Source organism: Mandrillus leucophaeus, unplaced genomic scaffold (genome assembly GCF_000951045.1).
Source record: "Mandrillus leucophaeus isolate KB7577 unplaced genomic scaffold, Mleu.le_1.0 Scaffold694, whole genome shotgun sequence".
In the NCBI taxonomy this organism is placed as follows: domain Eukaryota; kingdom Metazoa; phylum Chordata; class Mammalia; order Primates; family Cercopithecidae; genus Mandrillus; species Mandrillus leucophaeus.
Genome location: NW_012107519.1, coordinates 831,705 through 856,127, shown reverse-complemented (window position 1 = coordinate 856,127; position 24,423 = coordinate 831,705). Strand labels below are relative to the sequence as shown.

Genomic DNA, 24,423 nt, shown 5'->3' with positions numbered 1-24,423 from the left:
GCAGAGACCGCGCCACTGTGCTCCAGCCTGGGTGACAGAGCAAGAACTCTGTCTCAAAAAAAAAAAGATAAAAAGAGGTCCAGGTATTAGTTAACTTGCTGGCAATTCATGCATTAATTCCTAGTGCCTAGTACCTATCCAATAATATTCCTGCTATTATGGTAATCAGCAGCTTGCTGAAAGTAAATTTTTAAAACAAGATAAGGGTTAAGCTAATTAGTATATCAAAATAATTCAAAGCAGAATTCTTAGGCTATCACCATGATCTTATTTTTTTGGGAGACAGGGTTTCACTTTGTTGCCCAGGCTGGAGTACAGTGCACGCGATCATGGCTCACCGCAGCCTGGACTTACTGGGCTAAAGCAATCTTACTGCCTCAGCCTCCCAAAATAGCTGGGACTACAGGTGTTAACCACCACGTCTGGCTAATTAAAATTTTTCAGTAGAAAATGGGTCTCACTATGTTGCCCAGGCTGGTCTCCAACTCCTGGGCTGCAGCAATCAATCTTCCTGCCTTGGCCTCCCAAAAAGTTGGGATTATAGGCATGAGCCACAGCACCAGGCCTGTAAAGCTTTCTGATTAGACTCCTTGCCAATGGTATTATTCTCTTCTAACTCAACTTCTAATCTGTCTTGCTGTCAGTTACTATAAAATGTCAATTTGATTATACAGATTCCACAATTAAAACTAGCACCTACAGTATAATGTTAAAACTCTTTATATAAGGGCATTTCATCATTCCTCTAGCCATCTCCTTACACCACTCTCCCCCATGAACCATCATCTATGTTGCAGATAATCACACCTACTCAGAGAGTTCCCTGAACACCTGTTCTTGTGTATGTCCAGCCTCTTGTCCATCTAGCAAAAAACTTCACTTAACCTCTAAGGAATCAATTTAGACTACCTTTTTGAACTAGTATCCTAGCTTTGACATTTCCTTTTCTGGGTTCTCATAGCACCTTGAACAAAGTTCTTAAAACATTTAACATAATTATGAAAACAATTATTTGTGTGACTCTTTTCTACCTCAAAAGCCCACACAAATTAAATAAAATTTCAGCCCAGTAATGTCATCAGAGTTTCAAGGAGAGCAAGGCAAAAAAGACATGCTAAATCTTGTGTATATGCAACGCGCAAGTGTGCATTTCTTTTTTTGGGGTGAAAGATTCGCTTTCATCAGATTTCGAAAGGGATTAGTTACCTAAAAAGATCAAGAAGCATTGCATTAAAATGGTTCTTACTCATTTTTACATAGCTTACTCATTTTTATATTCTTACTGCCTATGACAGAGATTGGATCTCTTATTAAATGCTCAGTAACAGTTGAATGAACAAAGTAAACATTTTCCAGAAAACAAGAAATAAATTTAACAGAATAATACTGTCATACAAATACTTAATTTGTTCATAATTTTTGCATTAATGTAGTAAACTGCCATCTGAAATGTATATCAAACATTATCAAAACTTTTGTCCAACAGAAAATCATTTATATTAGAGGAGAAAGAACAATATAGTTTGTCATTCAAGATTCGATGAACTAATTTGTAAGTAAATGTTCTATGTATAAATATTACAGACAAGAACACCTACATAGGTTCATGAAAAATGCTGTTAATTGTTAACATTTTAATAGTAGACATGGATCTACTAACTGGACTAAAATATCAATCTAAAAAAGAGGAGAAAGGAACTGCATTTTGTAAATTCAAGATGCTATTACATGTCTGTTCTGACAGATGAAAAACTAACATAAAATAATCAATGCTTCCCTGTTAACTCATATTAAATCTGGCCAAAAAACAGGAATTGAGAAACAAGCATTCTGACAATCTTTTCGGTACTTTCATATCTTACTGTCCCCCAAATGTGTTAAGTACTATTTCCCCCCTCTACTTCTATCCCTAAGGAGGGAACCATTCTATTTAATAAGCTTCGGTTCTACCAAGAGTGTTCTTAATCAGCCTAAAATACACACCTGTCCTTGTTTCCAACATTCTTTGAAAAGCTTCCAATTATTGCTATTCTTATAATCCTTAAGCCATAAAATATGCTTCTCACAGATCCAAGAATGTGGTATATCACTGTATAATTTATTATTTTCATCCACTGCAGATATTATGCTTTCTTCAGGCTCTTCTTTAAGCTCTGGTTTTACATTTATCTTGGAGGTTTTACTTGGTGGAATTTTGTTTTCAACAACTGAAGCAATTATGTCATCAAGAATGTTAGGCATAGTCCGTCCACTTTTGCTACTCTATTAAGGAAAAAACAAAACAAAACAAAAAAAACCTGTTTTTGAGAGAAATCATATACATTTTCCTCCCACAGACTTATTTTTTTAAACAATATCCCTACACTCCAGAATATATGCACTTAGATTTGAGTTCCTATATTCCTGACAAAATACAAACCAGAAATCCGGTTGTGTGAGAACTGCCAGGTCTGAAGAACTTGGAAGTACAGCCTTCCTGTCTTTTACATCGTTATAGGCCTGGGACAGAGAATACAGGTAGGTGGCATCCCTCATATACATTTTTAAAATATTTTTAATATTTTATGTTATAAGAAATAGAGATGGGGGTCTTGCTATGTTGCTCAGGCTGGTTTCAAACTCCTGGCCTCAAGCAATCCTCCCACTCCGCCTCCCAAAGTGCTAGGATTACAGGCATGATTGACCCCCCCAGCTCACTACAACCTCCACCTCCCAGGTTCAAGTGATTTTCCTGCCTCAGACTCCCAAGTAGTTGAGATTACAAGCATGCACCACCATGCCTGGCTAATTTCTGTATTTTTAGTAGAGACGGGGTTACACCATGTTGTTGGCCAGGCTGGTCCCTAACCCCTGACCTCAGGTGATCTGCCTACCTCAGCCTCCCAAAGTGCTAGGATTACAGGCGTGAGCCACCACAACCAGCCCCCATATACTTTTATTTTTTTTGAGATGGAGTCTCGCTCTGTCACCCAGGCTGGAGTGTAGTGGCGTGATCTTGGCACACTGCAACCTCCTCAGCCTCCCGGGTTTAAGCAATTCTCTGCCTCAGCCTCCCAAGTAGCTGGGATTACAGACACATGCCACCACACCTGGCTAACTTTTGTATTTTCAGTAGAGACAAAGTTTCACCATCTTGGCCAGGCTGGTCTTGAACTCCTGACCTCGTGATCCAGCTGCCTCAGTCTCCCAAAGTGCTAGGATTATAGGTGTGAGCCACCGCACTCGGCGCCCCCATATAGTTTTAAAATAAATTATATTGCTCTTCTTTTTTCCTGGTAAATAATTAAAGCAAAAGTTGACTTCTGATTATTTTAAGTAACATTCAACAATCACTTTCATGTGGGTTTTTCCCTTCACTAGACAACAAGTTTCCAAATTCTAAAGGGGTATCTTAGGGATCTTCTGGAATCGAAGAGCCTCCCCTCCACCTTTCACCTTGGAAAAAAAGATGGAAAATGCCAGCTTTCAAGGTACAGTTATAATGCAAATAGAAACATGCCTAGCAATTTGGTACATTTGATTTCATCTGCATATTGGGTAGTTCAGAGCCAAAAACCAAGTCTCCAAATCATCTCTGTTTAAGGCCCACATTAAAACCAAAAATCTGGCATCACACTCACTGGGGCTCCCATTGAATATACTGGGGCAAAGGCAATGCCAGCATCTGTAGACCCCACACGTAGCTTTCCAGCTGTTGTAGTCAGCAAATCCCGTAAGGTTGAGCCTTGTTCATTATTCTGGGACACAAGAGGTGATGTTCTGCCATTTGGAGATTCAGAGTTGTCTTGTTCTCTTTCTTCTTTAATTTGTTTTTCAAGGGTAAGTTCTTTGTTTTCTGAAATAGAAAATTTCACAGATTTTGTTTCGTTTTTTGTTTTGAGACGGAGTCTCCCTCTGTCACCCAGGTTTGAGTGCAGTGGCGTGACCTCGGCTCACTGCAACCTCTGCCTCCCGGGTTCAAGTGATTCTCCTGTCTCAGCTTCCTGAGTAACTGGGACTATAGGCATGCGCCACTACGCCCAGCTAATTTTTCTGTATTTTTAGTAGAGACGGGGTTTCACCATGTTGGTCAGGCTGATCTTGAACTCCTGACCTCAAATGATCTGCCCACCTTGGCCTCCCAAAGTGCTGGGATTACAGGCATGAGTCACTGTGCCCAGCCCTTACAAATTTTCATTCTATTAAGCATGGCGCTAAAGTACAGACAAAACTGGCCCCAGCATTTTCTAGTGGGAGATAAAAACTGAAGGAAGCATTAGTGATTTATTCACCTAAACACAAACCTGAGGATGAGTGAGGTTTGAGACCAGCCTGGCCAAATGGATTCAAATAATCTAAATGTAAAAAGGCATACCTCAATATTTAAGACATGTTTACACCTGTTACAAATGAAAAACACTACAGCAAAGACAGGTAGAAAATACAGGTAAGCTGGCAGGGCATGGTGGCTCACACCTGTAATCTCAGCACTTTGGGAGGCTGAGGCAGGCGGATCACTTGAGGTCAGGAGTTCAAGACCAACCTGGCCAACATGCTGAAACCCTGTCTCTACTAAAAATATAAAAATTAGCTAGGCATTGTGGCACGTGCCTGTAATCCCAGCTACTCAGGAGGCTGAGGCACGAGAATCGCTGGAACCTGGGAGTCAGAGGTAGCAGTGAGCTGAGATCATGCCATTGCACTCCAGCCCAGACAACAGAGTGAGACTCAGTCTCAGAAAAAAACAAACAAACAAACAAACAAAAAAGAAAATATAGGTAAGTTACACATCTAGTGCTCTGGTGGCTTTATCAATATGCTCATCCACAAACAATTCTGTAACTAACTTTGGTATGTAGTTAAAGGAAGGCTAAGGCTGGGTATGGTGGCTCACGTCTGTAATCCCAGCACTCTGGGAAGACGAGGTAGACTGCTTGAGCCCAAGAGTTCAAGAACAGTCTGGACAACATGGCGAAACTTCACGTCTACAAAAACTAAACAAAAAAAAAAAATTGGCCAGTCGTGGTGGTTCACACCTGTAATCCCAGCACTTTGGGAGGCCAAGGCAGATGGATTACCTGAGGTCAGGAGTTTGAGACCAGCCTGGCCAACACAGTGAAGCCCTATCTCTACTAAAAATACAAAATGAGTTGGGCGTGGTGATGCATGCCTGTAATCCCAGCTACTAGGGAGGCTGAGGCAGGACAATGACTTAAACCTGGGAGGCAGAGGTTGCAGCGAGCCAAGATTATGCCATTGCACTCCAGACTGGGAAAAAAGAGCAAAACTCTGTGCTCCCCCACCTCCCAAAAGAAAATTAGGCATTGTGGTACACGCCTGTTACTATCAGCTATTTGGGAGGCTGAACTGGGAGGATCACCTGGGCCTGAGAGGTCAAGGTTGCAGTGAGCAACAATTGTGCCACTGCACTCCAGTCTGGGTGATAGTCTCAAAAAAAAAAAACCCACCCTAAAAACAACAACAGGCTAGTTCCTAATAAGCGGAGACAAAATGTTTTACATTGAACCTAACCCATAATTCAAGCAAAAGACCAAAGTAAATTGTTTACCTTGATATTAACAGTACTTTATTGTACAATGGTACATGGTTGGTTAGTTATACTATACTCTTCTCACACATCCCTAGATAATCAATTATGTTTACCTTTTTTTTCCTCTCTGGCTTTTTGCTCTGCAAGATCTGCTAACCAGTGCAGTGGTGACTGGGATTCTGGAGGAGTTAACTTGTTATCTGTGCCTACGTCACTCTCTGGGCTGCTGCCACCATTTTTCTCAGACTTCTGAGGAGTATTTTGCTGCTGAGACTCAGGCATGCACAGAGAAATTTTATTACTGTGATTCAGAACATTCTGTAAAACCTACAAAGGTAGAACAATTATATCTTTAAACACTTTCTTCAATTATTCAATTAGTAGTACAGATATAAGAAATTTACACAGAAATATAGCAAACATTAATTCATACCTAAGTCCTATATCAAATTTCAAATAAATATCAAAGTTGACTTTATTTGAATAACCAGAGAGTTTTACTCACTTGAGATACACCATTCATTGTAGGAAAATTTCCAACTTGTAAATTCTGCTTGTTAGTACAATGACAATGGGATTTAATACCATATTTTTCTCTAAGAGTGTGCATGGCATCTAGAAGATCTGTCAAAACTACAAAATAAAATGGTAGTTAATAAAAAGATTACCACTAGTTGTTAATGCTGTAAAATTTTTTTCTTACAATATTTTATAATTGGGAATAATGGAGGTTTTCTTGTGCCCTTTAAATTTCTTCCATTTTTCTCCATTCTCTTCTATTACAGATTTGATTATTCAACCAAATTTATGATATTTACTCTTTTATCGCTACTAAAAATTAGATATGCTCAAAAACTGTAAAAAGCTTTCATTAAAAATCCAATAGGCCTTTTCATTACACTCTAGCTTTCTCCTTCTAATGGTGAACTTTCTTCATCACTGAGGCTTGGACTTACCTTCTAAGCTTTATTACATAGAGGATTTCCAATAACTGAGCAAGACAATTCAAAACTAGTTAAATCTTCTGTCTCCACCCTGTTATATTTCCAGATACTCCTTTAAGTGCTCCCTTAATCTGCAGCAACCAAGAGCAGTTATATTACATGAAAAAGGTATACTTACCAGAACCAGGTATAATTTGGGTTGGCATTAAATGTTTGTGATCATGAGGCTGTCCCTTCACACACTTCATCCAAGCATATAGTTCTTTATCTGTAAGACAATATACATTGTAGTATATCACACTCATGGTTTCACAATTATAAATTGATGGTTTAAAGAACTTAACGATTATATATAATGTCTCATTGTCTAGAGTCACAGCCAAGGAGAAAAAGAAAAAAATAAAAATAATGAAATAAAATGTCAATGATATGCTTTAGATGTTTGGTTCTGAAACAAGTCATGAAAAACAGTTCCACCATTTCCTGAATTATATAAAAACAGTGATATAAAATGGATATAATGATAGCCTTTTAAAAATTTTCCAGTCATTATTATTAGTCACCTCTATCTTTTCTGTAGCTAATTTCCTTCTCTTAGCTGTTTTTTGTGCCAAACAGAATTTATGCCTGATCCTAGTACATCAGACTGACACAGTTTGAGATGACTGTTAAATCACTTTCCTCTTACGCTTCAAAGACATGTAGAGGAACATGAGACATGTGAAAAAGCTGGTACCATACAGTTATTATTAACTGCTATTGCTGACTTCAAATAAGCTTTCATCCCTGAAGTTGTAAACAATTAAGCATACCATAGGGCATAACATAAAGAATAAAAGCATTTGATATCTTGATCTCAAGAACTTTCTCTATAAATTTAGTGACACAGCTACTTACGATGTAGCTATAAGAGCTTCAGTGTCACAAAGCTCAATAAACTCAGCATAAAAAAAATCGAGAACTAGGCCAGGCACAGTGGTTCACACCTGTAAACCCAGCATTTTGGGAGCCCAAGGCCGCGGATCATTTGAGGTCAGGACTTCAAGATCAGCCTAGCCAACGTGGTGAAACACCATCTCAACTAAAAATAAAAAATCAGCCAGGTGTGGTGATGCATGCCTATAGTCTCAGCTACTTGGGAGGATGAGGCAGGAGAATCACTTGAACCCGGGAGGTGGGGGTTGCAACAAGCCGAGATCACACCATTGCACTCCAGCCTGGGTGACAGAGCGAAAAAAAAAAAAAAAAAAAAAGAGAAAAAAAAATGTAGAACTATTGCGTCATAAAAATATACATTCAATAAAATTCAAACCCAATCTAAAACTAGTCACCTTTAAAAGCTGTGACTTTCCTCTGCAAAACCTACATAGTAACTTGCAAATGTTTTATATATTGCTTATATTTTAGACACTTATGTTGATTACCACTACATGAAGCTATATATTAAACCTACTCAATCTCAGTTTTATTATAATATTTAACAGTAAAATAGATATTTAGATAGTACGGACAATAACCCAAGGCATAAGTTACACTTAAAAGAATGATATGGTAACTAACAAGACTATACTTTCAAAATTAATATTACTATGAAAATCAGCAGGCTGGGTGTGGTGGCTCACGCCTGTAATCCCAGCACTCTGGGAGGCTGAGGTGGGTGGATCAGCTGAGGTCAGGAGTTTGAGACCAGCCTGGCCAACTTGGTAAAACCCCATCTCTACTAACAATACAAAATTAGGCACGGTGGCCCATGCCTGTAATTCCCAGCTACTCGGGAGGCTGAGGCAGGAGAATTACTTGAATCCAGGAGGCCAAGATTGCGCCACTGCACTCCAGCCTGGGCAACAAGAGTGAAACTCCGTCTCAATGACAACATCCAAAAAAAAAAAAAAAAAGAAGAAAAAGAAAACCAGCAGTAATACATCAATTTAGTTTTAATACTCTTTATCTTATTCAAAGAAAGAATTTATGGTAGCTTACATATATATACATACATACAACACAGCAAAACAGAGTAAATTAAAATTAACTTTTTTAATTTGGCAAAGGAAAACCAAAAGTAATATGAAACCAGGAAAAAGGAATTTGAAATGCACATCATGTCATCAAGTTTTATAAGAATTGAAAATGTCAAAATACATGTATTATGGTTTCACATTTTACTCATATTAACGTATTTATTGCATATCCCAGAAACACTTAGCTGTAGATGTTCAGCTATGCTTTCACATTTGCTCAGGTTTCTTTGGTAAGAAAGGGTAAGCGACTTTGGTAATCCTATCAGTAGAAAATACTGATGGTTAAATCATGGTTCATCTACCTGATATACTACTCTGAAAAAAGAGCTGCCTGAAATGAAAATGACATTCATTACTTTGAGACAGACAATCTATACTAAATAATTCTAACGTTTCCACAGTTCTAATTCTCTTATTTCATCAAAACTCTACTCCCAACAAAAAATTCAATACCAGTTTTAGGTAGTCACTTCCAAAATTGCCTTGGATAATCTATCTAAAACACTTTTGATTCATTTAATTACTTCCTTTTTGAGACAGGGTATCACTGCGTCACCCAGGCTGGAGTGCAACGGGGCAATCACAATTCACTGCAGCCTCCATCTCCTGGGTTCAGGTGATCCTCCCACCTCAGCATCCCAGGTAATTGGGACTACAGACACACACCACCATGCGCAGCTGAGTTTTTGTATTTTTTTGTAGAGACAGGGTTTTGCCATGTTGCCCAGGCTGGTCTTGAACACCTGGGTTCAAGCAATCTTTGGAAGCCAGCCTTGGCCTCCTAAAGTGCTGAGATTACAGGCACGAGCCACCATGCCCGGCCTACTTCCTTTTTTAAACTTTACATTATCTCTAGCTGTATTAATAAACAGAACACTGTTTTTGTGCCATTTGTTTACCTAGAAATTAGAAATAATTGAAAGGCTGTTTCCAAATTATAAAGATTTCTTTTTTATTCTCTAAGAACTGGAGTCAGCTTGGGCAACATGATGAAACCCTCTCTCTATGAAAAATACAACAAAATTAGTGAGGTATGGTAGTGTGTGCCTATAGTTCCAGCTGTTCAGGAGGCTGAGGTGGGAGGATCGCTTGAGCCCAGGAGTTTGAGGCTGCAGTGAGCTGAGACTGCACCACAGTACTCCAGTCTGGGTGACAAAGTGAGACGCTGTCTCCAAACAAAACAGAAAAATGGGGATAAATGGGGTGGGTGGCCGCATACTCCTCAACATTTGTATTTGTACTCTAAAGACCAATATTTAGGAAAATCAATTTACATTTACACTAGTAAGTATTCAACTGTGACTTATAAAGTATGACTGTGTAATTCACAGGTCCTAGAGGACTTCAGGCTTCTACCACATTGCAGTCTTTTAAAAAATTTTTCAATAGAGACAGGGTCTTGCTCTGTCCCCTAGAGTGGAGTGCAGTGGCACAATCAAAGCTCAGTGTAACCTTGAACCCTTGAGCTCAAGTGATCCTCCTGCCTAATCCCAAAGCACATAGGCATGAGTCACAGTGCCTGGCCCACACATTGGAATCTTAAAGCAACAAAGCCGAACCTAAATTTGGGCTACATTAAGGAACTATCTGACTGAAATGAGAAGATGGATACACTCATGAGGCTGATAGGTGTAGATGCAATTTAATTCTAGAAAATACAGCCATTAATAAACTGGTTACTTCCCCTCTTAAAAACAAACTGAAAAAAAAAAAATTCCTTAATACATTAATAAGGAAGGTAGGAATAAAACAACACAGCTGATGTTCTAGAATAGTGATCCTAGAGAAAATATTATAAAAACTTCAATTTATGTAAACTTATATACCCACCTCTAGAACTCTTCCTTTCCTTTGCCTTGTAACAATCTAAGCAGACCACAAATCCACATTTTTGGCAGACCCAGTGAATGTTAAACAATGTTGCTTCACATGCATCACACATCTCCCGGACTCCTCTCACTGCTCTTTTCCAGGCAATTTTGGCTGAAATACAGAAAAAACAAAAATTTTAAAGGCAAACATGCTCTTTTCCAAGGCAATTTTGGCTGAAATACAGAAGAAATAAAAATGTAAAGGCAAACCGAGAACTTTCAAGGCTATATTAACTGAAGACCAATAGACTTCTTGAAGTAATTAGTAATTCTCTTTAGAAGACTCACAAATGATCATAAGTGAAAAATAAAAATGGCTTACACGTAAGCAGGGTTTCTCAACTCTGGTACTTTTGACATTTTAGGTTGAATAATTCTTTGTTGGGAGGGATTACTCTGTGCATTGCAGACTGTTCAGTGGCATCTGTAGCCTCTACCTATTAGATGTTGGCAACATATCCTTAACTCCCTCAGTTATGCAACCAAAGATGTCTCCAGTTATTGCTAAGCGTCCCCTGAGGGGCAAACCAGTGATTTCAAGGAAGGGAAGGAAAAGAAGCTAATATTTAGAGCGTCTACTATGTTACGAACTATTAAGTACTTAAGTAAACATAATTAACGTAACTTTCTCAACAAATTAACGACATAGTTATCTTTCCTATTTTCCAGACCTGCTTGATACCCAGACAGGTTATTTGCCAAAGGAAACAGTTAAACAGGGAGTAAAGGTGAGATTCCAATACAAATAATTGGGGTAGATTATGTCTTTATAAGTCAAATGTTGAAATTTCACAATTTGCATCCAAAGTGGGTTTAACACATTAATTTACGTTGTAATGGCAGAAACAGCAAAATGCTATTGTGATTTCATAAATGGTTAATTGACTCAATTCACCCTCTACAGGAAAATATCTGTAACCTTAAATACATATTGTAAAAAGGTATCATTAACATAATTAAAAAACAAGATTAGATAAGATTAGGGACTTCTTTCACAGATTAAACATAATTCAAAGAGAAATTCTTAAAACGAAATTTGTGCAGTTCATGTTATATTTAACTTCCTTACCATCCTTTTTCACCCAGGACAAAGCTGTTTTTTCAGATGTTACTAATTGACAGAACTTATCACCTATTATATCCAAGATATATTTAGAAGTCTCTATATCTAGTTCATCATCTTCGTAATTTTCATGTGTCCACAAACTCATAGCTTCATCATCATATTGGTCAGGAGAAGAGAAACCATCTATTCTAACTACTCCGTTTTTACTAAATGACAACCTGAAACATTAAAACATAAAAGCATTAGGTACCAACATATTAAAATGTAAGTCCAGTCTTTAAAGTTGTAAATTTATAATTATGTTTATATTGTATTATAAAATATGAATTACATTAAAAACAGGAAAACAGGTTAATTCTTCACACACTAATTATTGAATTAATTTAAATAACTCATAGGTGTTATGCAAATGGCAATAAGTAGTACTAATTTTAGGTTATTTCAAGAAATTAGATCACTTATATTTACTTAACTCCAACAAAATGAAAACTGTTTAAGTGTTTGATGAATGACAAGAGTAAAAATGTGGGTCCAATGTTGCCCAGAGCAATGCTATTATTTTATACATAATCTAAATCAGGAATCACTAAAGCTGAAATGCCCTAAATCAACTTAAGCCTTTCACGAGGAGGACTTTAAAAATGCCAAGTATACATACATTTTCATTAATTAAATTGAAACATTACTGAAGTGACTGAGAACAAGGATGAAATTCTTAATAGTTTTATAGCAACCCCATTGATGTGCTTACTTGCTCTTAGCTTCTGATATCCAAATAACTACTCTATTCAGAGAAGTTTATAGTAAATGGAAGCCAAAATTGCCATTCTCTTACTGGCTGGTGGTTATTCCTCAATTATCTTGTACTTAACTCTCTTTACTCTCAAATAGGTGATGTCTAAAATATAAGTCATACTGTGTTTTTCATATGAACAGCAACATTTCATTTATCCCTATTTTTCATATCTTCATTATCTTTCCAAAGTTTCCTTCTTTTTAAACCAAATTTCTCCTTTTTGTCATAACCCAGCATCTTATTTTGGTTTTATGGTATAATGTTTGTCTGAATATTTCTTTACTTCAGACTTTTCCTAGATTTTCTTATCACCTCAAACCTACTTTCCTTTTGATTCCTTTTTTCATCTCTTCTGCACTTCCATGGGTATTACCTCTTATAATTATTCCCTGAAATTGTCTGTCCTTTGGGGATTGTTGGCTACAAAGTGACGAAGAAAGAGAACCTGGTCCATTCTTATCAACACGTATTTTTGGAGGTCTATACTGGGCTACTAGCATAGTGTATTCAGCAGAGTAAAGTGTCTCAGTTTCTTACAGAGAACTGAATTTCTTACCTTTCTCAGGTAATTACAGCTAACAATAGAGCATTTCATATGTGCTTAAGGACTTGGCATACTTTATCTCATTTAACCTTCATTAAAGCTCTGTTAGGTAGGTACTAACATTTACATTTTGCAGATGAGACAGGCTTAGCTGTCCTACCATAGTTAATAAACTCACACAGGAACTAAGGGGCAGAGATGGAATTCACAACTAGAAATGACTGATTCTGGAGTGTGACATGTTAATTAGTCTTTACTGTCTGGGTTATCCAGCTATTCTTTAGTTGAACTCTTACAAGTCTACCTTTAAGTTTTTAATTTTAAACTATTATTTGGTAATATTTATATAAAATTAGTATATAGGTTAACAACTGTTCAGAAAAAAACCTTTTTCTCATTAAGAATAAATCTCTCAGAACAGAAAGGTCATACGGAACATAAGTAATAATTATGTATTTAGTCTAATAGTTAGAAATTGTTAAAAGTTAGCACAAAAAACATTTAATAACTCTTTTATAATGTTTCCAAAACATGGAGACTCAAAGACTTATTCCCCCATCCAAAAGGGACACTAAGAATAACAACTATATAATTTCCAATACCGAATCAATAAATTACTTTTTTCCCAATCTCATATTTCCACTTACCGTCTAAAGTAGTAAAATCTACAAAATACTGGTGAGTGAGCTGGTTCTTCTCCTTTTTTACTGCGAATAAGTCTACATTCTCGGCACTTTTGTAAATTAGGCCCTATCTCACAGCAGGAGTCATCCTGTAAAAAGGATTCCCCAGTTTGCTTCAGCTTCTTGACTTTACGCCAATCTTTCAATACTGAACGAGGAATGCCAGCTGTAAAATCAGTAGGAAAGTTTTAGCAAGGTTATGCTTTGTAGAAAGTTAAACTCCTTGAGATTAAATTCAAGTCATATATATATATATATACATGAAATTCAAGTCAGTATATTGTGATAATACAGTAAGACTTCAGTAAAGAAGCAAAGACATTAACAGCTCTAGGTACCAATTAATGACTAAAAAGTCTGCAGCAGCATTTCTATTTACTTACTAACCAATTCTACTAACCAAATGAACCTCTCTTATGTCAGGGTACTGAAAATGGAGAACTAAGTTTTCCAGCTGACTAAACTCTTTAAATATTAAATATTCATGTATGTATAACAGCAAACGTAAGAATTTTCACATTCTGTGTATATCAATAACTGAAAATACAGTCCTTCTATACCAAAAGTTGGTTTATGTAGGAGAAAGCTCTTTCAAGATCCACAGCAAGAACGTAAAGATCAAAGGTTTATATATTTAGAAACTACAGGTTAGTCTCAACATATTTCTATTGAAATACACATCTGATTTTCCAAGGTAAGTGTGGCTCATTAAGACAAGTGGTAATTTTATAATACCACTGTATTTGGGAGAAGACGTGCTGAGCTATTTCTCCTAACATCTTTCCTTTATTATAATACCCTGCATTTGATATCAACATACTGATGGTGGCAGTGTCTTTTAGAAAAATAAAAGCATTTGAAGAAAGTAAAAGGAAAAAAAAATTAACTTGGCTATCTTTATTGATGAATTAAAAAAGCTATCAAAAAAGTAAAAAGGACAAAACTCTAATGCATTTTACAGTCTAATATATGAAAACAAAATCAACTTATTTACATACTCTACATCATTGCTCCATCACATTCACTGACTTCTGTTTAATAAGTATAAGAACACTGGCTCAAGTCATCTGTCATCTAGAGAGTAGGAAGAATTTCTGGACTGAGGGGAACTCCAAAAATTAAATGTTGTCTATTAAAATTTTTAAAAACGTATTTATTTAAAAGCAGGTTGGCCAAGTGCAGTGGCTCATGCCTGTAAGCCCAGCACTTTGGGAGGCTGAGGCGGGCGGATCACCTGAGGTCGGGAGTTTGAGACCTGCCTGACCAACATGGTGAAATCCCATCTCTATTAAAATACAAAAAATTAGCCAGGCATGGTGGCGTGTGCCTGTAGTCCCAGCTACTCGGGAGGCTGAGGCAGGAGAATCACTTGAACCTGGGAGGTAGAGGTTGCAGTGAGCTGACACTGCAACACTGCACTCCAGCCCGGCGACAGAGCAAGACTCTGTCCTTAAAAGAAAAAAAGAAAGAAAGAAAGAAAAAAGACAAGCTATGTTGGGGTCCAGGCGCAGTGGCTCATGCCTGTGATCCCAGAACTTTGGGAGGCCGAGGTGGGTGGATCACTTGAGGCCAGGAGTTTGAGACCAGTCTGGCCAACAGGTGAAACCCTGTCTCTACTAAAATTACAAAAATTAGGCAGGTGTGGTGGCACGCACCTGTAATTCCAGCCACTGAGGAGGCTGAGGCACAAGAACTGCTTGAGCCCAGGGGGCAGAAGTTGCAGTAGGGTGAGATTGTGCCACTGGATTCCAGGCTGGAATATATATAAATAAAATAAAAGCAAGCTATGTTGGGATCAGCAATTAGTTGCTGGCTTTAACTTCTAATTGTATTCTTACTGCACCCATATTACTGTATCTATATGTCAGACATTAGATTTACACAGTTTGCTATTTCTGTCATGCAGAAAGAATAAACTATATTTCCTACCCTTGTGTTTTCTAATCATGCCCAATGTGTGGATCAGAGGTACAGCTATTCTCCTGAGACTATATACTTCTTGCAGAAACTTAGAAAGCACTGTGTTTAAATAAACCATATGGAGTGGCCCATTTGAAATCAGGTCCAATTATTAAGCACTTCTAGAATTGCTGCCTCGTTCTTTGTAATTACATGCTTTCCCCTCTCTGTCTCTAATTTAGGGTAAGGAGCCATTTGGCTTAATCCACTAGAGAAACACCCACGTGTATAACCACACACCACATCTCCCAGTTATGGTATAAACCCATTTCCAGAAGACTTATGGAAAAGGTTATTTCCTCCACTGTGCAAAAGACAGATTTTTCCTATGAACTGTGTAAAATATTCAGAGTTTTTGCAAGTTGGAATGAATGACAGAATTGTTATACTGCTGATAAAAGCTTTTATTTGATACACTTGCTTCTAATCATCTATTTACTTTTCAATTTATTACACTAGAATAAACTAAATACAGTCTATTTCCATTTTTATTATATGCCTTTAATTCCAGATAATGGAACAGTTCAGAGTATGGATCACCATACCACTGTGAACAAGTTAGATAGTACTAAAGAATCAGACATTTCAAAGTGCAAATCTCAATTATGTGACACAAAACAGGCACCTGGAGCTTTTTTCAATAAAATAATAAATGAGTACAAAGACTTAAAACGCCCAATTCATACGGAGAGCTTTTGATATTATAATTTTTGCTTCTAGACAAGGCCACACACGACTGCAACTAACTCCTTTTATGAATTTAACTGTCATAGTATTTGTACAATAAAGAAAACTTCATCCTTCAATTCCATATATATATACTTTACTGGCAATATATAAAACCTAAAAGTTTGAGATTAAGATACTTAGTCAACAAAAAAATACCTAACTCAATGGATACTTCTTCATTTATAGTAAGAACCTTAGTTCTCTAGTAGCAAATCCACAAACGAGCTGCTCTAACAGAAAACTGGGGAGGAAGAAAATAAGAGACAAATACTCGCCAAACATTAATCTCTAATGTGCCACCCCCTTAAAAAAATATTTTTTTGGAGATACAGAAATTAACTGTGATCATAAACCACTGGTTTTGTGTATTGTAGAATTTATGTATTTATATATAGTGGCAGTTTCAGATCATAAAATTAAATGTAAAAATTAGATAAAATGTAAGATAGAAGTAAATGAAACATAAAAATCAGTGGCGAAAAAGTGGCTGACTTTTAATTAAGAGAAACAAAAAGGTAGCAGATAGGAAAACATTCCAAAACAGTAGATAAAACAGAATCTATTATATCTAGCTTTAATGTACTAAGAAACACACTATTATGTGTATGTGTATATAAAATATATAATTATACATGTATCATGACGTACGTAATCACATTACACAGTTGAGGTGTAAGCCTAACTCATTCTTTTTGATTGACCATGACTGATGACAATTCTATTAAACATTAGAAAGAGAATGGACATTATTTAATCTATGAAGTAGATAATCCATTCATATTTAGAAGTTCCCTGACTTATGAAAACTACCAACTTAAAGAACTTTTCTGTGCTCAGGAGACTGAGGCAGGAGGACTGCCTGAGACCAGGAGTTGGAGGCTGCTGTGCACTATGGTTACACCTGTGAATAGCCACTGCACTCCAACCTGGGCAATATAGGGAGACTGTCTCTAAAAAATATTTAAGGAAAAAAAAACTTTTCTAGGTAGCCTAGAAGAAAAGCAAGTCAACTCTGTCCACAATTAACAGACGACATCTAATATTGACTTAATATTACTTTGGACTTGGTGAACAAATGGGTCATAAAACAGCCTCTCTAAAGCTACATGCTAGTTACCAAGCAGGCGAGATTTGACTAAACATTACAACCTGGGGAGAAAACAGGCACTCATTCTGGTCCTTTTCTTATAACTTACTTGTGAATATGTATATTCGTCCCAAGATGAAAAGAGAATACGTATTTCACTAAGACTTAATTTTATAAATTTAACTTCACGAGAGTTTTCTAGGCATTAAAACCTGGAAGGTACCTATCTGGTTTTTTTGTTTTTGCTTTTTAAGTTTTACTCAAGTATCTGAACACCCAACACCAAAGGAAATGTCATATAAAACAGAAAAGAAACAATTAAATTGCTCACACTAAGCCTATTATGAATTCATGGGGGCAGTGAGGGAGAGTAAGGGGAACACATAAGAAAAAGCAACTCTGTATATAATCCAATAGTCAAGTAAATGGCAGGTATCCTTCGATGTTAATCCCCCTCTCTGTCTTCTGACTATGCTTGCATTTCAGTCTGTCAGTCTCTGGCTCTAGTTGAGTTTGTCCTTTGTTCTTTCACTTTCTGACTGTCCTTTTCTATGACTCCATCCTCCTGTTTTCCTCTCCTTCACTTTGCCTCTGGTTTCCACACAGGCATGTGGGAAAACCTCATTCAGTTAAAAAGCACAAATGGGAGCCTTCAAGCATCCAAGTGCTTGTGAAAGTACTTCTTGAGTGTCCACACTGTCACAGATATTTCATATATTGTATGTGGATGAACACACGGACATAGTGAAACTAAGTGCTTTCTGCATTGTGCAACATACCTAAAAAGAAATAAGCAAACTGAGAAAAACTACTACTAGAGTAAAATGATATAGAAACACTTTATAGTGAATATTACTGTTAAGTATCCCTTAGTTTGTCCAGCTGTTGCCACAAAGGATATAAAATCAGTTTTGAAGCTATTAATTTGGCAATTCTTTAACATCGAAATGAATACACAAAACCACAAGCCTCCCCTTATATTAATTTTTACCCATTAAGGACTGTTTGAATGAGCAGCATTAAATAGATAATAATTTCCATAAGCTTCCCATTTTGTCACCAGATGATATAAGAGTGAAATATAGTCCACATTCATATTACTCTGAAGTAAAATTGGCCCTCCATTAACTGTGGGTTCTAAACCCATGGGTTCAACCTACCATGGATCAAAAATACTCAAGAGAAAAAAATATTCTACAAAGTTCCAAAAAAGCAAAACTTTAACTTGCCATGTGCAGAGTACTATGTTCAATCCTGCATGAATGAAGTGATGTGTAAGGATTGTGTTAGGCATTATAAGGAATCTAGAGATGATTTAAAGTATATGGGAGGATGTGTGTAGGTTTCACGCAAATATAGTCATACACTATTAGGCAATTTCCTCAATGTGGGAACTTCATAGAATGTACTTACACAAACCCAGCTTACAAAGCTGTACAGTATTTACTGTACTTTATACTATGGATAATTGTAACACAAAGTATTTACGTATCTAAACAAAGAAAAAGGTATAATAAAACATAGTCTTACAATCTCATGAGACCACTGTCATATATACATTCCATCATTTTTTGTTTATTTTTTGAGACATGGTCTTGCTCTGTTGCCCAGGCTGGAGTGCAGTGGTGCAGTCATCCTCCTGCCTCAGCTTCCCAAAGTGATGGGATTACAGGAGTGAGCCACTGTGCCCAGCTGTGCATTCTGTCACTGACTGAAAAGTTGTTATGCAGCACATGACTGTACTATGCTATTTTATATAAGGGATGTGCACATCTGTGAATTTTGGTATCCGTGGGGGGGGGGGGGTTCCTGAAACCAATCCCCCACAGGTATACCCAGGGACAAATGTAACTGTCTTCTAGAAATGTGCCTCAAAATATGCATATGTGAGTAGAATTTCTTTCCTGACTACATCTTGGTAGAGGTAAATATCTTAGCTGATATTACGAATCCACTTTTGGTGTGACAGTCATAACTGCATTTTGACAATTCTTAAAAATGGCCAAAATACGAGTAACTACTAAATTCCACGCTGAGTTATGCAAATTACTTACAATGACTGTCAGGTAAAACATATATTTCTACAAGTCTTTTAAAAATGGAGGAATAAGTGTTCTCTCATTTCCTCTTAAAGGGGAAATGTTTGTGAAATGTAGAAATGAGATCAGTGAGCATACACATAAAGGTAAGGCATGCAAATGAAGACAAAGGATGCCTTTAAGCTCACTGATCTTTAAAGCAGCACACTAATTCAGCTAAAACATTCAGCCCATTTTACCTGAGATAAAACAAAGTAACTGACTTACTATTACTGTTGCTTTGCAACTTCAGTTTACTTTTTTCTTTGGCACTCCTGCTGAGAACTCCATTGGGTTTCAAATCTTCTTCTATTTCACCTTTTCTCTTCTGCAAATCATTTTGCTTCTTTTTGTAAGTTGGCTTAGGTTGTCTCTTAGTCCTTTGCTCTGACTTGCTTTCACTTTCATCTGAGTCTCCACTTTCAGAGCCAGATTCGTAAGTTCTTTTGGCTTTTCTCCTATTGACTTTATCATCTTTTACATATTTATCAACTATGATCTTACTATCTACACTATTTTGTATATCACTAGATGTAGAGGCTATTAAGTTGACAGAACATGGCTTAATAATTTCTGATACAGAATTCCCTGAATTTTCCATTTTATTAGTATTTTTATCTTCTTCTGAATGTCTGGTGAGCCAGGCCTTTTTCAGTTTAGTATGGTAGTTTGGTTGACTTGTCTGGGAAGCTTGCCCATTTCCTACAGAGTTTGCTTTGTTAATTGTACTACAGATTACAGTGCTATCAAGAGGAAGGGAGGCTGAAAGTGTCTGACTTTTTATAGCATTAGGTTCAGTCTCACTGACATTACTACTTTTATACTGAGCTGCAGCCAATGCTGCCTTGTGCTTTTTTAAATGGATAAAATCAGTTGTGCCTGAGAACCCAGAACTGGGTTGAACAACACTTCCTGTCTTACTACTGGCTAACGTAACTGGTGCTGTGGTGCTGACCTTGCATTCTTGTTTTTGAGCCACTGGCTGACTGACACTTTTTGAAGATGTACATTCTGATGATGTAGAGGCCAAAATGGTATTTGATAAAGAAGAAATTGCTTCTGAACCACCCCAGCTGGAAACACTGGTAGTATCGGCAGCAGATGTGATTACATCCGTTTTGGTATTACACATTGTATTTACAGACATGACTGAACTGGGAACACTGCCCTGTGAGACAGCCTGAAAGTTTTTTTCAGATTTTGTGTGAACACTGTCTGAATTCACATTTGGCAAAATGATTCTTCCAGTTTCTCCGGCTTCTGCTAGTTTGAGGCAATCTGTTTTATGTGCCCCAGCTGAAGATCTTTCACTAACTCGATCTTTAGAAGCTAACTGCACTGCTGGCACACTATCAGTTTTTGTACTAGAAGATGGACGCACAATGACAGATGCCATAGCAGCCTGTAACTTTCCGCTGCTTTTCTCCACATGCCATTCGGTTTTCTCTTTGCTGAAGTTATTATTAGGTCTCCACATCTCTGTCAAACTCTGTTCTGAAGAACTCTTAAAATTTGCCTGAGAGTCTTTTGGCTCGGGTATTAGAGTTGGAGGCTTCTGTGACTCTTGAATTTTACCACCAGCATTTACTGGCATCACAGGAGTTAAAGTTGGAGGGGAAAGGCTACTATAGCTGCCTTCCTTTCTTTCCAGGCTGTGATGGATTGGTGGGTGAAATACTGGTGCTCTATGTAATGCAGGCATACTGCGGAGTGTATTTGTAGAAGAAATTGTCAAATGGGTAGGACTCCTACAGTCATTTCGGAAGGCTGTTACTGAGTGAGATGCAATCTGATGAGGAAGATGTTCTGGTATCTTGCCTACTAAACCTTCACTTTCTGGTTGGTGTTTAATCAAAGGTGGAGGCTTTGAAAGAGATGTTATAAATGAAGTCAGAGTTTGAGGATTGGCTGCTGCTGCTGCAAGGGCATTACTCTGTTTATCACCATAAATATTTGAAATTTCTTTGGATGGGTATGATCTTGGTGGTTCATTGACCACACTATTAGACAATGTAGTGAAATAGTTACTTTGGGGTAAACTCTGAGGCACTGAGTGCTTCATTTTATAAAGATCTGATACTGAGCGTTCTACATCCATATCTTGTTTGATGACATGGCTTTTAGGACTGGACGATGATGATGCCACTCTGGAGTAATTCTCTCTCTCACCCTCAAGTCCCTTGATTTTAGTTGTAAAGGGAGCAACATCAATACTTTCTTGAAGAATTCGACGGTGTTCCTCTTTGTATTTGTTTAATCTCTCTCCAGTCTCCTGGGGTGGTCTCTGTAATTGATTTAATACTGGATCCACAAAATGCCTATGGAAGTGACAATCTTTTCCAGTCTGTGACCTATTTAGATCCAGGTCATTTTTTGCTGATGTGGATGCAACAGACCGTAATGGTTCCATAAAAGCTTTCCTTTCTAATTCTCTGTAAAGAAAATACACAAATATTTCTGTAACCACTTTTTCTTGCAAAATACAAAGATAGCTTCTATGCAATATCATTCTACTATGAAAGTAAAAGACATCTTTGCATGTACTCTATTATTACAACAAATTTGAAGAAATATCAAAACAGAACAAGCCTAATCTTAAGATATGTGTTAACTTAAAATTAACTGTTTAAAAGGTGAATTAAGAAAAATTATGAACAAGGTATTTATAATTTTTAAGCATTGGTGAACTTACTCCTTATGATGATCTACTAAAGTTTTTGTCAGTGGTGGACTGGAATGGGCTGTAATTTTAAGAGGCCGATGAGGCTCTGCACTGGAAGGTCTGACAGGAATGTGACTAAGTAATCCAATACCATCTGCTGAGGTCACAGGGGTGGGCTGATGTAGCCAAGGACTGGGAGAATTCTATTAAAAACAAAACAAAACAAAAAACCTAGATTTCAGTTACTAGAAAAAGCTAAACACCGTGTCACAGTAGGACTGGGTATGATCTTGGTGGTTTATGAGTTCATTCAAATAGCAGCTTATTTGGGAAACTTGTAACTTTTTCTAAATACATCTTATGAGAAATAGTCAAATAACATAATTATACAGATTTTTCCATATCATAATCAGTATTAAAGAATAACTTATTGTCATCTTACTAAAAATAGATCTTGAAATCAGTGCCTTTAATTTACTATAAATGCCATATACAGAACCTAGCTTATATGATTTCCTAAGATTTTAACAGCAAAAGAATATATATTGCTAACAGTAAAAACAGAATATTCCTAAAACACATTTCACCAGAAGTAGAAATTATAACCAAATTAATTTGTCAATTTTTGTCAACAGAAATAATTAACTTTTCCAATGTAACAATTTACTGACAACTGGCAGATAATTACATTTCAAAACCCAAATGCACTCCCCATTTCACTCTAAGCTATAAACAAGATTGGACCATTAACCTTGGAGGTATAGAGGTTTAATAAAGTTAATTTTTTACATCAATATGCTGCCTGTCTCGTAACTGAATATAAGGTGACAGCAACCTCTACATCGAGACATGCAGCCATCTGATTACATGCTTAAGGATTTTTCTATATTCTGACTCACTGACATTCTTCCAGAACATGTTTTATGAATTTGTTAACAGGATGACAGTCAAATAGCAGGAAAATACAATCTCCTTTGTATTTTCTCTAATTTACTCCCTAACAAAGGGAATACATTTTACTTCTTAAAATAATGCAAAAGCAATATATCATGCCAAAAATATACTGCTATGAAATTAAATTAAAAACATACACTATAGCCATAAACCCCACATAAGAGAAAAATACATAAATATACACATAAGGATCAAATATGTGTCTCAAACGGCCTCAGTTCCACAAGATCCAGAAATCTTAAACAGCAATCAATTATGGCAATGACAACAAAGTTTTGATGTATAAAATGCCATTCAAAATTATTTCTTAATAATAGTGTCTTATGCCTGTATTGTTTCTTCACTTTTGGTCAACAGTAGAGGATAAGACATTTTTATTTTTTGCTCAAAATGCTATTCAAATTTACTCCTTTATGCTGTAATTTTATACAACAAATAAAAATCCGATACACTTGTTTTTAGTTTAACACATTTATGACCAGTTAGTAAAATATTTTATGTACTTATAAACACGGAGGCTAGACAGTCATGGTCTAAGTCCATATATATGTGACACATACTGAGTATTGCTCCTTTCCAAGCCATTTTTAAGTTACTTAAATCCGTTTTCCAGAGTTTGGATATTAAGGAAAAAGACACAAATCTTTAGCAAGCTCTTGGCTCCCCTGGGTTCCTCTAGCTAGCTTATCTTTGTGCAGCTGCAGCTACGTTAATGACATGAGAATGAAGGGTCAGAATAAAAATGTGAGTGCAACAATAAAACCAGAAACCTTGAATTAATAATGTGAGTGCAGTAGGGCACTTGGACCACCAGGCCTGCTTTCTATTCTGGTAAAGAGGATAATATGGGCACTTGGACCACCAGGCCTGCTTTCTATTCTGGTAAAGAGGATAATATAGTCAGTAGTGATTCTTCACTGAGTTTGACTATGTAACATACAGGTTCTAGTAGGATTCCCATCTACCACAAGATCAACAGCACCCTCCAAAATGGTAATGGGAAGCTTGTGATCAATGGCAGCATAATTCTGGAACTGAGATCTTGTCAACCTCAAATGTGGTGATGCTGGTGCAGAATAAACTGTGGGGATCACTGGTGAGACTTCATTAAATGCCAAAGGTCATATGAAAGTAGAGCCAAAAGGAGTCCATGTTTGCAACAGGAATAAACCACAGGAAACATCTTTCAAAACTGGTAGACCTTATGCAAGATGTAGCATCAACCATTTGGTGCCTCTTATCATCAAAGTTAATCCATCACATGGTTGGGCTTGATGGCTCATGCCTGTAATCCCAGCACTTTGAGAGGCCGAGGCAGGCGGATCACTTGAGGTCAGGAGTTTGAGAACAGCCTGGCCAGCATGGTGAAACCTCGTCTCTACTACAGATACAAAAAATTAGCCAGGTGTCGTGCTGCAAACCTGTAGTCCCAGCTACTTGGGAGGCTGAGGCAGGAGAATCACTTGAACCCAGGAGGCGGAGGCTGCAGTGAGCTGAGATTG

General features: G+C 37.1%; 1 protein-coding gene across 3 annotated transcripts in view; it reads right to left on the bottom strand.

The window, feature by feature from the left end:
- JMJD1C (jumonji domain containing 1C) overlaps window positions 1–24,423 on the bottom strand; it is a 310,806-nt gene that overhangs the window by 20,536 nt on the left and 265,847 nt on the right. For all 3 annotated transcript variants that reach the window (XM_012002668.1, XM_012002670.1, XM_012002669.1), the window contains 10 exons: window positions 21,998–22,170; window positions 19,534–21,737; window positions 13,417–13,618; window positions 11,433–11,647; window positions 10,323–10,475; window positions 6,653–6,742; window positions 6,036–6,163; window positions 5,644–5,857; window positions 3,621–3,835; window positions 1,984–2,262 (listed from right to left, as the gene is read on the bottom strand). In XM_012002668.1, the coding sequence (XP_011858058.1) occupies window positions 1,984–2,262; window positions 3,621–3,835; window positions 5,644–5,857; window positions 6,036–6,163; window positions 6,653–6,742; window positions 10,323–10,475; window positions 11,433–11,647; window positions 13,417–13,618; window positions 19,534–21,737; window positions 21,998–22,170 (3,873 nt within the window). The remainder of the gene's footprint in view (window positions 1–1,983; window positions 2,263–3,620; window positions 3,836–5,643; window positions 5,858–6,035; window positions 6,164–6,652; window positions 6,743–10,322; window positions 10,476–11,432; window positions 11,648–13,416; window positions 13,619–19,533; window positions 21,738–21,997; window positions 22,171–24,423) is intronic.